Source organism: Tachyglossus aculeatus, chromosome 3 (assembly GCF_015852505.1).
Source record: "Tachyglossus aculeatus isolate mTacAcu1 chromosome 3, mTacAcu1.pri, whole genome shotgun sequence".
NCBI lineage: Eukaryota > Metazoa > Chordata > Mammalia > Monotremata > Tachyglossidae > Tachyglossus > Tachyglossus aculeatus.
In genome coordinates, this window is record NC_052068.1 from 85,172,585 (window position 1) to 85,188,094 (window position 15,510).

A 15,510-nucleotide genomic window follows, 5' to 3' on the forward strand; every position below is an offset into this window, starting at 1 on the left:
TTTTTTTTTTTTTTTTTTTTTGCATGCATGCATGAGGCAATGAATCCGTGGACCTTTTTCACCAAATTGTCTCTGGTGAATTTCAGCTGACTGTCTATTGATTCCAAGGTATTATGCTAGGCATTTGGGAGGGTACAACAGAAGCAGGCCACACAACCACTGCTCTCTATGGGCTTACAGTATAATGGGGATAAACCTGGCCAGACAGAAATTGCTTAAAAATTCCCAGGAGCAGGATGGAAGATTAAGAAATTTCAACAAATGAGTTCTATAATGAATGACACCACGTGAAACATTGCTCTCCATCTTACAAATAGCAAGTTGATACTGCAGTTAGTGTGTAGTTGATTTTCACACTGTAACTCTTTACTCAGTCTGTAGCAACTGACAGCGAACAACATGGATAATCATCATCATCATCAATTGTATTTATTGAGCGCTTACTATGTGCAGAGCACTGTACTAAACGCTTGGGAAGTACAAATTGGCAACATATAGAGACAGTCCCTACCCAACAGTGGGCTCACAGTCTAAAAGGGGGAGACAGAGAACAAAACCAAACATAGTAACAAAATAAAATAGAGTAGATATGTACAAGTAAAATAAATAGAGTAATAAATATGTACAAACATATACATATATCCAGGTGCTGTGGGGAAGGGAAGGAGGTAAGATGGGGGGGATGGAGAGGGGGACAAGGGGGAGAGGAAGGAAGGGGCTCAGTCTGGGAAGGCCTCCTGGAGGAGGTGAGCTCTCAGCAGGGCCCACGGGGATAATGTGTTTAGAGGGCATTTTCTTCCATTTCCTTGGTTGTACGGTCCTAAAAGATCAATCGGGTGGGGAGGGGGGGAGCCCGGTGGGGCTGCTGTTTTAAAATTAAGCTGCAAGGAATTTGTAGACCCCTTGAGGGCAGGGAGGGTATGTATGTCTTGTGTTCTGGTCTCCAGATGCTTATTACAATGTTCTACACCTGGTGTTCGATAAATACCATTGGTTACATTGGGTTTGAAAATAAGGCAGTAGGAACTTGTGAACATGTGGATGCAGCTAGTCTTGGCTAAATGATGCATGCCTTTCTTGATGTGAGCAAAGGAAGAATAGAGGCCTAGAGCCATATGGCTGAATACTGTAGGAGATGGAATAATTGCCTATTGCATGTAGGATTCCTTGAGAAATGTAATGGACTGAAGTCATTGGGTTAGGTGCAAATCTAGAAAAGGAAATTTGGGGTAGTACCAGTGGATCTGAAGTTTTTGAGAAGAACAGTCTAGGTCCTGGTTGATCCATTGTGGGAACTGAGTTGATGAAAATGAGGGTGAAAATGGGGAATCAGTCCATCAGCGGTACTTCATTAGTGCTTACTGTTTGTAGAGCACTGTACTAGGAGCTAGGGAGAGTACAGTATATAATAGAGCAGGTATACATTCCCTGTCCTCGAAAGCTTACAGTCTGATTGCCTTGTTAAAAAGTGAGGCAGTGTGTTTTGTTGTTGCTTTTTTTTTCCCCAACCTGCAGGGACTGGAAATTGTTTTCCACCTCTGTTTTCACTGTCAGTTTCACAATAAGAGTACAATGGAACTTGAAACTAGGGACAAACTTTGTGATGGGTAGAATTTTTAGAACTCTCCTCAAAATGAATGGCAGGCCTTATGGTTTCATATTTTTCCAGCCCATAACTAGATGACAGATGTGTACAGCTCCAAGACTCTTTGGTTTTATTTTTAAATGCTTCACAGCATGCAACTTTCATGCAATATTTAGTCAGAAACTGATTCTCGTATAGCCAGCTTTCCCTCTCTGAGAGTAATGGAAGTCAAATTTTGGCAAAACCTACCCCAAAACATGACTAATATTAGAACCGGCATTGGGTTCCAAATCACAGTATTTATTTAAATTAAAGATGCAAACCAGCTACTGCCATATACTTAAGGCTTGTCCCTGTGCTTCCAGAGCCATTTCCCCTTACCCTACACTGGACTTGCGGACACTTTCTCCCACTGTCCAGGTGGCTTTTCCTCCTCCTTCCAGCTGACATTCCGTTCTAAACTTTTGGGTCACTCCTGGGGGTGCCAGCTTCTGCATCCATCTCTTCCTCTCCTCCCTCCCCTTCTGCCCAGTTCTCAGCAGGCTCCACTTTTGTCCACTAAGGGTGAGACTAGAAAACCAACAAGCCACTTTGTGCCCTAATCCCCTTCTTCACCCCAACTCTCCTTTCCCTAGTGACATCAAACCAGTCCAGTCAGAAATGGGCTAGCCGCAGGGAATGGAGTCTGGTTTCTCTTGGTATATGGTATCATCTTTAAATCCATCCAATTTCAACGTCTCCTTTGTGGGGCCAGGGTGATGGGGAGGAATTCCTCTCTTAGGCTGCAGGGACCCGGTGCATTTCAAGCAGGAGGGGCTGAGGCGGCTAGGTGACTGTGGGGATTCTGTGCTTTTGCTTTTTCGATTTGGGAAGAAAGGGGAAGGGAAGCAGCATGGCCTAGTAGGGCCCAGGAGTCAGAGGAGTTAAATTCTAATCCCAGCTTTGTGACCTTGGGCAAGCCACTTCACTTCTGTGTCTGTTACCTCATCTATAAAATGGGGGTTAATACTGTGGGTCCCATGTGGTACATGGACTGTGTCTAACATGATTAGCTTATATCTGGCCCAGCACTTAGTACACTGCCTGGCACATAACAAGCATTTAATACATACCATAAAAGTATCCATTTCTGTACATCTGTTACCTCATCTGTAAAATGGGGATTAAAACTGTGAGTCCAGTGTAGAACATGGATTGTGTCCAACCTGATCATCTTTTTATCTACCCTAGCATTTAGTACAGTTCATGGCACAGAGTAAGCACTTAATAAATGTCATTAAGAAGAAGGGGAGGTGGTACATTTCTGGGAGTTTGGCGGGGGTGGGGGCCTGCACTAACAGGGTCAGTGGAAGCCTAGTCAGCTCGGCCCAGGTTAGGGAGGGGAGACTGGCTGCCTCCATGAGATCAGAGGAGTGAAAGGGAGCTGCTCTGAGTCAGTTTGGCATTTTAGACCCTCCTGGACTTCTTGCTTGGTGACTGGCTCTGGAAGGTTAAATGAAAAGAAAGGGGGTTAAGGACTTAATAATAATGAATGTATCTGTTAAGCGCTTACTGTGTGCCAAGCACTCTTCTGAGCACTATGTCGGGATTCCTGGCTTTACCAACGCTCGGCAGCCTGGATTGCCCTGCTGCCTAGGAAAGGAAGAGTTACTCTGAATGCTCCCTTATACTTATTAGAAGAGGGGAGAATCTTCCTAAACTTAGCATGTCACCCTGCTGTGGCTAGACAGTTTCCACTTTTATTTGTTTGGGTAGGAGGGAGCAGTCATTGTTTGAACTTCCATGGGTGCATTTTTTTATTTTAAAAAAAAAAGCTCAACTACTGCCATGCTGACAGACTTCAAGGGCATAGGCAGAAACATAGCCCTGAAAGACCCTCCAGGAGCCATACCAGTTAAACTAATTTCAGATTAGGTTAACCAGATTTAGCTGTGGATTAAGTGTGTGTCTGACTCATAATTTAAGTACCCTCTTACCTTCCTGTCTCCCTCCTGGTGTTGGGGGAAAAATGGGTGACTGTTCCTCCTCCTCTTCCACAATAGGTAGCATGATTGAATGGGCAAATTCTTGGTACCTGAGTAAAGGAAAATACCTGTAAGGTTAGTTCATCGGTTTTAATTCCATCGTGGTTAGCTTGTCTATTACTATAGTGGGGGTTTTTTCCCCTTTCACTTCCAAAGCCTCTGATTTCCGTACCCTTACATGTAATTCTTTTCGTGATTGCTTTACACTAGCTTTTGAGAGGGAGGAAAGACAAAGCAATACTTCTCATTAGTCCAGCTCGTCCAGAGTTTAAAAGGTCTTAGGAAATATACTGTTTGATAGATTTTTTTTTATCATCAGTAGTGTTTTCTGTATGCTAGCTAAAGAAATGCAGATCTGAGGAGAGGGGGGCACTCCAGTTCTAGAATGAAACTACTCCTGGACCACCCATTTCGGGTGCTAGGACATATTTTAGAGGGGTAGTCCAGTAAACTTGCTTTGGGCAGGGAATTCCTTTTTATTGTTATATTGTACTCTCCCAAGGACTTAGTACTGTGATGTCCTCTTTTCCCCTTCAAGGACAACAGGCTCATTCCTCCAGAATCCTAACTCTGGACCCCAGGGTGTCCTAACCCACCCCCGGGTTAGTCCCTTGTTATTCCCTGGGCCCCTCCAGGGTCACAGCACATGCTCTTCCCATTTCCCATTTCCCAGGCACAAGGCTTGCCACCCCTCGCCTCCAAGATGGAAATGGTTTTTCTTTCCCTCCAACTACCTGCCCCCCTTACTTCCTCCCCAGTCCTTCTCTCTGATTGGCTTTGGCTAAGTACTTACACTTTCCCGGGGTGGGAAGGGGGGGAAACCACAGAGTAGTTCTCCCAGCTGCCTCCTCCCTCTCATAAACGTGGGAGCCAGTGGAGCTGGCCATCACAGCCTGAGAAACAGAAAAGTAAATGGTACCTGGGGAAGGTATCCTTGTGGATATCCTCCTTGTAGGGATTTTTTTCTAAGCTGTTTCATTCAAATGGGATGATACTCACATCTGCCAGGGGCAGGTTCATACAAGGCAGAGTAGGAATGGGAAAGAAACTTAACTTCCAGCAGCTAACCCTCTGGAAGCAGGCTGGCTAGGTGGACCCCAGATGATTCCCTTACTACCTGGCTATGTCACTTAGAAAGCCAGGGGAGAGTGACAGGAACTAAAGAGTTGAAACCTGGAGAGATTCTCTGTCCAGGGGCAGATCCCTAAAAGTCATCCCTTAGGAATAAACCCCAGGTGGCCCCTTACAGTTCTAGATTGTAAGCTCCTTGTGGGTACAGTTGTAATCAGTAAATACCATTGATTCTGCTGTCAGCTGTTATGTTGTACTCTCCCAAGCACTAAGTACAGTTTTCTGCACACAGTAAGTGCTCAGTAAGTACCATTGATTGACCCGTGGAATGCCTGGGCCTCATGTTTTCTTGCAAGTGACTCCTGGGCTTGATTTGTGTAGGAAAGAGACTGCACAGGTCCCCGAATTTCCCCAGTAAGTAATAAAAAATAAGATGAAAGAATGTCCTCTAATATCCTGATATGAATGAATTAAAAAATGCAGTGTTCAGAACCATAACCCGGAGAAAGAAGCTTAAAAAGCCGACACCTACACTTGGCTCCCCTTTTAGCCAGGTTTGTCCCTTAGCAATGAAATGCGTACAGTACCCGGGCTGTTCCTTATCCCAGCACTATCCCAAAGGAGAGCGGTAAGTTATGATCTAACTTATCTGGCAAAACTGTTGGGAATGACTAATAATTATCATGCATGATATTGTACAAGGTTTCATATTTCATAGCTGAATAGACCTTTTACCCTGTTGAATATATTCCTTTCATTTTCTTTCCTCTCCAGTATTCTCCCTGCTCCTCAGCCTCATCAGATGAGCCTTCTCAGTCAACACTGATGTGTATGAGTTTGGGCTATAAGCATGTGCTGGACTTTAAAGCTTTGGTTGACCATGTGTTGAACTACATTCAGGTTATTAGAATTCCATTAATACCTGAAAAACGTTATGGAAAGCACTAGATTCGTTTAACTTTCTCCAGGTCGGAAGGTTGGCATTTCATATTTTAGCTTATTTCTTTGAGGTTTTGCATTCCGTAGACTTGGAAGGTTTTCCCTTTTGCATGCTCGGATTCAGATTTGGTTCCTAAGGCCTTATCCAAAATTAAATAATTGAGGGACGAGAAGCCCATAATCAGTATTCAGAAAATTATATTGGGTCCTTGTATTTTTTTTTCTTTAGGGTAATGGTGAAGAGGTGGTGACTAGGATCGGCTGTTGACTGGCTTTTTTTTTTTTTTTAAACCCTCACTAACTTAAATTTCCTACCCAGTTAATATCTCATTGCTGGCCTTGTGCCCCATCTTCCCCAGGGACCCCAAACTTATCAATCAGTGGTATTTATTGAGCATATGCTGTGTGCGGAGTTGGTAGACATCCCTGTCCACAACTTGGTCACACAGCTTCCGATCTTTGACCCTGATGCCTTGGACAGTTCTGCCGCCCCTGCGCAGGCATCAGTTTCTGAAGGGATGGAAGTGTATTTCGTTCACTAAGTGCACTCCGGGAACACTAGCTTTAGGACAGTGGCATTGTTCAGCCTCTCTGATATGGATATGATATTTTAACTCCTCCTGCCCTGCGTTTCTGAATAGTGTTCCTTGCACTGAGCCCAGTGCTTTCCCAGTCTTCTGCAGTTTCTTTCTCTCTTTCTGTTTACCACCTGAGATGTATGAACTTTATGTAAATAAGCATGTTTGGAGTCTGATGTAGAATATATGTTTTTCTTCCTAGTGTCCAAATGAGGTTTCTTAACAAGTTTATCTTTGTGTTCAGGGTCATGGGGACTCCCCCCACCCCCGGCCAACCCAAGTTTTCTTAGCTGAGCTCCCAACCATACTCATTCCAGGTCTGAGACTTAATGTTTTCAGTCTGGGCTGAAAAGACCCCCAAATGATGGCCTTCTCTTCTGATTGATCTGTTTGAAGCCTGTATCTCTCCCTTTCTCCCCACTTTTATGAACTATTGTTTGCACAACTCTTACACTTGAGTTTGGTTCTAAATCCTTTGGATGATTATGCATGAGAAGCAGCATGGCTCAATGGAAAGAGCACAGGCTTGGGAGTCAGAGGTCATGGGTTCAAATCTCGGCTCTGCCAATTGTCAGCTGTGTGACCTTGGTCAAGTCACTTAAATTCCCTAAGCCTCAGTTATCGCATCTGTAAAAAAGGGATTAAGACTGTGAGCCCCATGTGGGACAACCTGGTCGCCTTGTATCCTCCCCAGCGCTTAGAACAGTGCTTTGCACATAGTAAGCGCTTAACAAATGCCGTCATTTCTCATGTGTGTGGGGGGGGGGGGGAGGGTTATATTTTGGGGGAATTAGAATAATAAATTGAGGGGTAATCACCAGGTTTTCTAGGCTGAAATTTACAAACAGTTGGAGGGGGGTGGTTTCCATGATTTCCAAGTTTGAGCTTCCTACAGAAGGGGTGACATCATTGTCACCTGAGACAGAATAGATGCTTTTAGAGGAAGTAGTAGTGACAAGAGCTGCTGCAGTTAATCCCTTCCATAAAGGAGTAGTAAGGGGTAGTGTGGGGGCAGGTGGGGAAAAAAGAACGGGTGCCCTTGCACTTGGCAGGGGAAACAGCAGCCACCTCTCTCTCCTGCTTCTCCACCTAGACAGGGAAAAGAGAACAGGATGATGGAGAGAGAAGGAGCAGGAATTGCCCCGTGGATGATAGCAATCAAGGGGTATTTATTGAGCACTTATTGTGGGCAGGACACACTACTAAGCATTTGGGAGAATACAATGCAACATGGTAGGCACATTTCCCTTTTTTTAACGGGTTTTGTTAAGTGCTTACTATGTGCCTGGCACTGAACTAGTGAACACTTAGTGCCCACAACAAGCTGTACCTCATCTGTAAAATGGTGTTTGAATCCTCCTCCCTCCGGTTTAGATTGTGAGCCCTTGTGGGACAGGGATTCTGTCCAACTTGACTGTTTTCTATCTGCTACCCCTGGGCTTAGAACAGTGTTGGATGCCTAACAAGCACTTAACAAATACCATTTAAAAAAAAAGCTACAGAACCAGAGATGAGTTACAGGGGTATCTAGGGAACAAAACAACCCAGATTATTTCAGATATTACTCAAATTAAAAAATATATATAAACAGGATGGGGGAAGTCAGGTAAAATCTAATAAAATTATACCATATATTATCTAGTGAAAAAGAACTTGGAGCTAGGAGGAGGATGTGGGGAATAGAAAGATCTTACTGCCTAAGTTCTTAAACTTTTAAGGCTTGTGACCCAACTGCCTACTCTACATATGTGCCCCACACCACTTATATACGTATGTGCAATTATATGTATTTATATTAATGTCTGCCTCTCCCTCTAGACTGTAAACTTGTTGTGGGCAGGGAATATGTCTGTTAAGTTGTGGTCTTCTCAAGCAGGTAGTTCAGTGCTCTGCACACAGTAAATATGAGTGATCAATTCAAGTCTTGCACAAGCATACTCACTTTTTTGCTTGGTTCCTTGTACTTTCTATGTCCTAAAGCAGTTCAGAGTCCTTTGCAACGAAAATATTTTTGTATTTCCCTTGGTCCCATCCTAATTTGCAGTACTGCTTACTTTAATAGCTATTTAGATTTTGTCTAACTCTAGCATGCTGACTAGCAATAAGTAGGGACCTCAAGTCCATTTAAAAGCAGAAAATATATAATAGCATTAGTGTTCCTTTGCAATTATCCAATATCATTTTTTACAAGCAGATTGCTTTCTCAGGGAGATTCTTGCCCCAGTTATGATGCAGAAATGGCCAATTTTGTCACCACCTACTAATCTAGATCTTGTGTGGAAAACTAAATTGTACCCTCACACAAATTGGGATCATGAATCAAATGATGTTCAGTGTAATGAAATTGAATATTGGGTTTATGTTCTTAACATTAATTTTTATTTTTGGGGCCACAAATTGTGTATATGTGGGGGTTTTTTCTGGGGGGAATTGCTTTTGTCAGGCCTCAGTATTTCCATCTCTCTTATGAGCTGTGTTGTAAGTGGAACCATAGCACACTCAGAACTGTAACTGAGGTTTTCACCAACCACCTGCAAGCATAACACAACCACAACCAGACCCAAACTGAAACCAGAGCCCAATAAGATACAAGAGAAGCAGCATAGCTTAATGGGTAGAGCTTGGGCCTAGGCATCAGAAGGACCTAGGTTCTAATCCTGGCTCTGCCATTTATCTGCTGTATGACTTCGTGTCAGGCACTTAACTTCTGTGCCCGATACCTCACCTGTAAAATGGGGATTAAGACTGTGAGCCCCCATGAGGGATGTGGACCACGTTCAGACTAATTAAGGTTTGGTCTAACCCAGCGCTTAGTACAGTGCCTGGCACATAGTAAGCACTTAACAAACACCATTTAAAAAAAAAAAACCTAGGTTGCCCCGTGACTTCTTTTAATCTGCCCTCTGTCAGCCTGAGAGGGCTGTTCTCAATGCAAGAATGGAATCTGCAATTTACTCTCTGCCGTTTATCTCTCTAATCTTCCTCTTGCCCCACCCTGCCTCCATCGCATATAACCCTTGTCCCCAAAGGAGACTGTCATGTTCACAGATTCTCTCTGCACACATGAAGCTTGTCTCAAAACTCGAAGTTGCTCTTTCTGAATCCTGCAGCTGTCCTCGGTCACTCTGTTTCATCTCAGTCCCCCACTGATCCAAACATGTCTGGCACAAGGCCCGTTCTTGGGTGAGGGTTCCAGGAGTATGGGCGCTCTTCAGCTAAATGGATTGCCTGGACTATATACACTTGGTTTCTAAATCCAACTGGTTGATAGCAAATGAAGTGGAGGCTGACTAATCACCAGATACTTTAACCCACTTAAAAATGGTTGTCTGTGTTTATTATTTTGAAAGAGCACCAAGGATAAGCACTTTGCAAAACAGCGTGGTCTGGTGGAAAGAGCACAGGCCAGTTGTTTACTGGGTGACCTTGGGCAAGTCACTTAATTTTACATCAGTCAGCCAATCATATTTATTGAGCACTTACTGGGTGCAGAGCACTGTATTGGGTGCTGGGGAGAGTACAGTATAACAGACAAATTCCCTGCCCACAATGAGCTTATGTCCTAGATGGGGAGACTGTATATCTGTTGCCTCATCTGTAAAATGGAGGTTCAGTGCCTGTTCTCCTTTCTTCTTAGACTGTTCTGACTGCTCTGTCCAACCTGATTAACTTGTATCTACCCCAGTGCTTAGAACGGTGCTTGACATGTAGAAAGCACTTAACAAATATAGTAAGAGTAACAAATACTGGCCCTACAGAATTTATGTGCGTAACCATATATTCTGCTGTTTCCTTTTGGGCAGGGATTATGCTTACCAACTCGGTTGAATTGTATGTAGAACAGTGCTCTGCATTCTGTAAACACTCAATAAATACTGTCAATCAAGTTCCCTAACTAATTTATTTTAACTGTCTCTCCCATAAAATTTTTAAGCCCTTTGAAGGCAGGGATCGTGTCTACCAAACCTATTGTATTGGACTCTTCCAAATACTTAATACAGTGCTCTGCGCACAGTAAGGGTTCAGTGAATACCGCTGATGGATTTAAAAATAAATTTTGTCTCTCTGCCTACATCAGGTGTTAAAATTTCTGAATGACCATATCCTGACTTTTTTTTTCCTCCTCTTCCCCTCCCAGCCACATCCATAGTATTAACTTTCTAAATCAATCAGTCGCATTTATTGAACACTTACTGTGTGCAGAATACTGTACTAAACACCTGGGAGCGTACAGTACAACAGAATTAGAGGACACCATCCCTTCCCATAATGAGTTTTCGGTGTAGAGGGGGAGACAGATATTAATATAAGTAATTGATGTCAAAAGTGGTTAGCAAAAGCACTGTCTATTTCTTCTCTTAACCCTTTTAAATCCCCACCTCATCACTATCCATAAACTGGACCTACTGTGCTAACAAAGTCATGGCTCAGGTCAGGTTGAGCAGAATTACCTCTTGGCTCATGCCACAGTGTTGCACATCTACCATGCTGGTTTGTTTTGGGTTTTTTTTCAACAGCACTATATTTCTGACCCTTCAACTTGTAACTACTATACCTGTTCCCATAATTGTTCCTAGCCACTTATTTTTCCCTCCTTTTATCTGTGCAATGCATTCTCATTACCCACTATACTGCCTCTTGTAAATCTATTACGGATTGCACTGTGTCTGATGGTTTTTTTAATACAATTTGGCCAATCCCTGTAAATTTTGATCCCAGCCTAATAGTAATTATGGTATTCATTCGGCAAGGATTGTGGGTGCTTTCGTTGTTAAGATTTGGAGTAGGTGCAAGACGAGTAGATTGGACATAGTCCCAGCCCAACATGGGGCTCCAATTTAAGAGGGAGAGTGAGTATCCTAAAGCAGTAGAGACTTAACCACAAGCCTCCTGACTGCACATGGCCCACCAGACCACCGTGGCAACCCACCAACTCCCCACCATTACCAACCACTCATAGTGGGGTTCCTACGTGTACTGTTTCTACTGCTAGACCTGCTTTAAATTCCTCGCCAGGGATGCCTGGCACGATTTTTTTTCAACCTGGTCCCTCACCAAGAGCCTAGCCGGATCATGGCGTGAAAGGGATATAGGAGTGGGAGGGATGTAGGACTGTGCCATATCCACTCCATCCCAACTCCTCCCCAATCTCTAAAGGGGTGTTGAGCAGAGAGGTTTCTCCTCTTCCACATGAGATGAGAGGGGAAGGTGACCCTCAAACTTGGTGTTATCTGCCAACTTAGAGAGAGGAATCTAAAGGCAAGTGTCAGTAAGATGGGAATGCAGATCCATAAAATCCCCAAGTCAAACCTGGAATGACTAGTGACTAGGAAAATACTTATTGTGCCCAACGGCATAGTAAGCTATTGCACATACAGCTATTCTCATGCCTCAGTTATTGTCCTTAGACATTTAAAGTCATAATCTTGAAAAGCAGTGTGGTCTAGAGGGAAGAGCACGGGCCCTGGGGTCAGAAGACTTGAGTTCTTATTCTGGCTCTGTCATATGTCTGCTGGGTGACCTGGGAGAAGTTGCTTAACTTCTCTGTGCCTGTTATCTAATGGGCATTAAATCCCATTCCCTCCTATGTAGAGTGTGAGTCCTGCGGGGGACAGAGACTGTGAACCAACCTGATTAATATGTATCTATCCCATTGCTTAGAACAGTGCTTGGCACATAGTAAGCACTTCATAAAATACCATCACTGGTATTATTATTATGAATGCAGTAAAAACTTGGAAATGTTGGGAGAACTGAAATTCCATCTGCTTATCACAGTCCTGCAGGTGACAAAATTTGACAAGCTATCAAAGGACAATTTTTACATACTAGTAGAAGGGGTTGTTGGTCATATATCGTTCTTAACGATCACATTTGCACACAGTATTATTGTCAACAGCCTATTCCAGCTCCAGCGGGCACCCAAGTAGAATTAGAAGCTTAGGGCTAAAGATAATTGAGGTATTTAAGTGCTGAGTTTATGCCAGACACTGTACTAGTCACTGGGGCTGATACAAGGTAATCAGGGTGCACACAGTCCCTGCCCAAATGGGGCTCACAGTCCACACAGGAAGGACATCATGTATTGAATCCCCATATTACAGATAAGGAAATGGAGGCACAGAGAAGTTAAGGACACATAGCGAGCGAGGAACAGAATGGAATTAGAACCCAGATCCTCTGACTCTCAGCCCTGGGCTCTTTCTACTTGGCATTTCCAGTATGAATTCCACATTGTATTAGAAAACTAGGTAGATGGGGAAGAAAGAGGGACTGGAAGCTCTAATGGGACTTCTTTCAAAAATAGGCAAAACTGAAGTGGGCAGAAAACTGGCAGCTCATAATTCCAAAATCTCACCCTCCCATGGCCTCTGAGGGCTAGGAAGGGAGAGGGCCTTGAAGGCTGAGGCGACAAGCCCCTCCCTCGTTCCCCTCCCTCCCCTCCTTCCTCACCCTCCACGGAGGGAGAAACCCAACCTTCGCAACAGTTAGCCAGCTGAAAAGTTAGGGTAGGTGCTCACCAGTGACAATTCTGCCTGGAGTTGGGGAGGGCCAGAGGGTTGGACTTTGCTACTGAAACCCTTAAATAGCTGAGCTTCAACCTGCTCTGTAATTTTCTAATTGTTCTGACTTCTGACTTCTCACTCTCTCTTCCTCCCCATCCTAATCTCTTCCTTCTTAGATTGTAAATCCCTTGGAGTCCTTAATCCATTTCCACACAGTCTCCCTAGTGACACAGAGCGGTGCTTCATTAATTATGGTTCCTAATTCATCACTCGCTATATGCTGAGCGCTCGAGTAGTTTACAAAATTTATCAAATTGGCACCACCCCGTCCCCTCACCCCAGGGCTCACCATCTCTTTTACCCCCATTTTACAGATGAGGAAACTGAGGCCCAGGGAGGTTGTGCCTTACCCTACGGTCACTGAGCAGGTCATTGGCATAGTTGGGACCAGAACCTGGGCCCCCTGCCTCCTCCCAGTCTCCTGCTCTTTCCATGAGGCCCTGCTGCCTCTCTAGTTGTAACTCTTCCTAAAATGTAAGCACTTAGTACACTGACTTGATGGGTGTGATTTTTAACTACTCAACTTCTGCAAAGTCACTTTTCCAAAACCAGAATGACTGTTTTATCCCAAGCTTCCGCTATTGTTCTTCAAAGGTACCTAAAGAACCTAAAATTCACCTGTGGCGTGAAACTAAAAGACCAGTGATTAAGGTTTTTTTAATCAATTTTTTTTTTAAGCGCACCTTTGACTTTTGACTAACCCTTTACCTTGTGTGGGAGAAGCACCCTTTGGGCTTTGTGTTATCACCCTGCAGTGACTAACAGAGCGAGGAGGAGGAAGTGAAGTCGTAAAAGTAAATGTGAAACATCCTTTTAGAATTATATGATGGGAGTTAATGACCTAGTATGGATGTGCTTCTTTCATAAACCAAACTGAAATGATCTTGACTGACAAGCGAATAATCTTGCCACGGTGTGTGAACACTGTAATAAGTGTGCATTTTTAAGGCAGTGGGTTAAAGTGTGGTTTTTAGAAATACTGAATGTAATAAGCGGAGGTGATGCAATTCTCCATCCATGATGCAGGCTGTTAAATTTCATTTCGGTGTTTACCTAATTAATGTTAAGCTGGTTTTTCTTTTAAAATGTCAGTGCTGGTCAGTTGGGCAATAGGTTTCCTTGAGTCATTTTGACTTTGAGGCAATTGAATTATGTAGTTATGCATGTACACCCCTTGAAATTGGGTTGAAGTTCTGTTTTAGCCGGTGGGAGGGACCCAGTCTCCCGTTATTTTGAACTTCGAGACACATGGAATAAACGTTTCTGCTTTTTCTTTCCTTTTCCAAACAGGTTGTAAGATTAAAGCACTAAGGGCCAAGACTAATACTTACATCAAAACACCGGTGCGCGGTGAAGAACCCATTTTTGTTGTCACCGGACGGAAAGAAGACGTGGCCATGGCCAAGAGGGAAATACTGTCAGCCGCCGAGCACTTTTCCATGATCCGAGCATCTCGCAACAAAAACGGTCCCGCCCTGGGCGGGCTGCCTTGCACTCCCAACCTGCCAGGTCAGACCACGGTCCAAGTCCGGGTGCCCTATCGAGTCGTCGGACTGGTGGTCGGCCCCAAAGGAGCCACCATCAAAAGGATTCAGCAGCAGACCCATACGTACATAGTCACCCCGAGCCGAGACAAGGAGCCCGTCTTCGAGGTGACGGGGATGCCCGAAAACGTGGATCGAGCCCGGGAAGAGATCGAGATGCACATCGCCATGCGCACCGGCAACTACATCGAGCTGAACGAAGAAAACGATTTCCATTACAACGGTACCGACGTGAGTTTTGAAGGGGGGACTCTGGGCTCGGCGTGGCTCTCTTCCAATCCCGTCCCTCCCAGTCGCACCCGAATGATATCCAATTACAGAAACGATAGCTCCAGCTCTCTAGGAAGCGGCTCCACAGATTCCTACTTCGGCAGCAATAGGTTGGCTGACTTCAGCCCAACTAGTCCATTCAGCACAGGGAACTTTTGGTTTGGAGAAACCCTGCCGTCTGTGGGCTCCGAAGACCTCGCGGTTGACTCTCCCGCCTTTGACTCCTTAGCCGCAGCTTCCCAAACCATATGGACCCCGTTCGAACCCGTGAACCCGCTCTCCGGCTTCGGGAGCGACCCTTCCGGAAACCTGAAGACCCAGCGTAGAGGAAGTCAGCCATCCACCCCTCGCCTGTCTCCTACATTTCCCGAAAGCCTGGAACATCCGCTCGCTCGGAGGGTGAGAAGCGACCCACCCAGTACGGGGCACCACGTTGGCCTTCCCATCTACATCCCTGCTTTTTCTAATGGTACCAACAGTTACTCCTCTTCCAACGGCGGCTCCACGTCGAGCTCGCCCCCCGAATCGAGACGGAAGCACGACTGCGTGATATGCTTTGAGAACGAAGTGATTGCTGCCCTAGTTCCGTGTGGTCACAACCTCTTCTGCATGGAATGTGCCAACAAGATCTGTGAAAAGAGAACGCCATCTTGTCCAGTTTGCCAGACAGCTGTTACTCAGGCAATCCAAATTCACTCTTAATTATATATATATATATATATATATAAAATATATATATACACCTATATATGTGTATGAATATATTCTAGCTCTATATGGACTCTCTTAAAGGCATGGGTGTAAGTGGTACCCCCAGTAAACTTCCTAATGAATTCTTATGACTGTTATCAGGCTTTCTTGGGATTAGGCAGAAATTGTTAGTCAATTGATAATACTTTCCGAAAGGCTGCTGTGGTAACACTAAACCTAAGT

The 15,510-nt window shown here is 44.4% G+C and overlaps 1 protein-coding gene across 1 annotated transcript in view; it reads left to right on the plus strand.

Moving 5' to 3' along the window:
• The window catches only part of MEX3C (mex-3 RNA binding family member C), a 32,954-nt gene extending 17,659 nt beyond the window's left edge, over positions 1–15,295 (plus strand). The window contains exon 2 of the mRNA XM_038744306.1: positions 14,054–15,295. Within this exon, the coding sequence (XP_038600234.1) occupies positions 14,054–15,279 (1,226 nt within the window). The 3' untranslated portion in view covers positions 15,280–15,295. The remainder of the gene's footprint in view (positions 1–14,053) is intronic.
• The last annotated feature ends 215 nt before the right edge of the window (positions 15,296–15,510 follow it).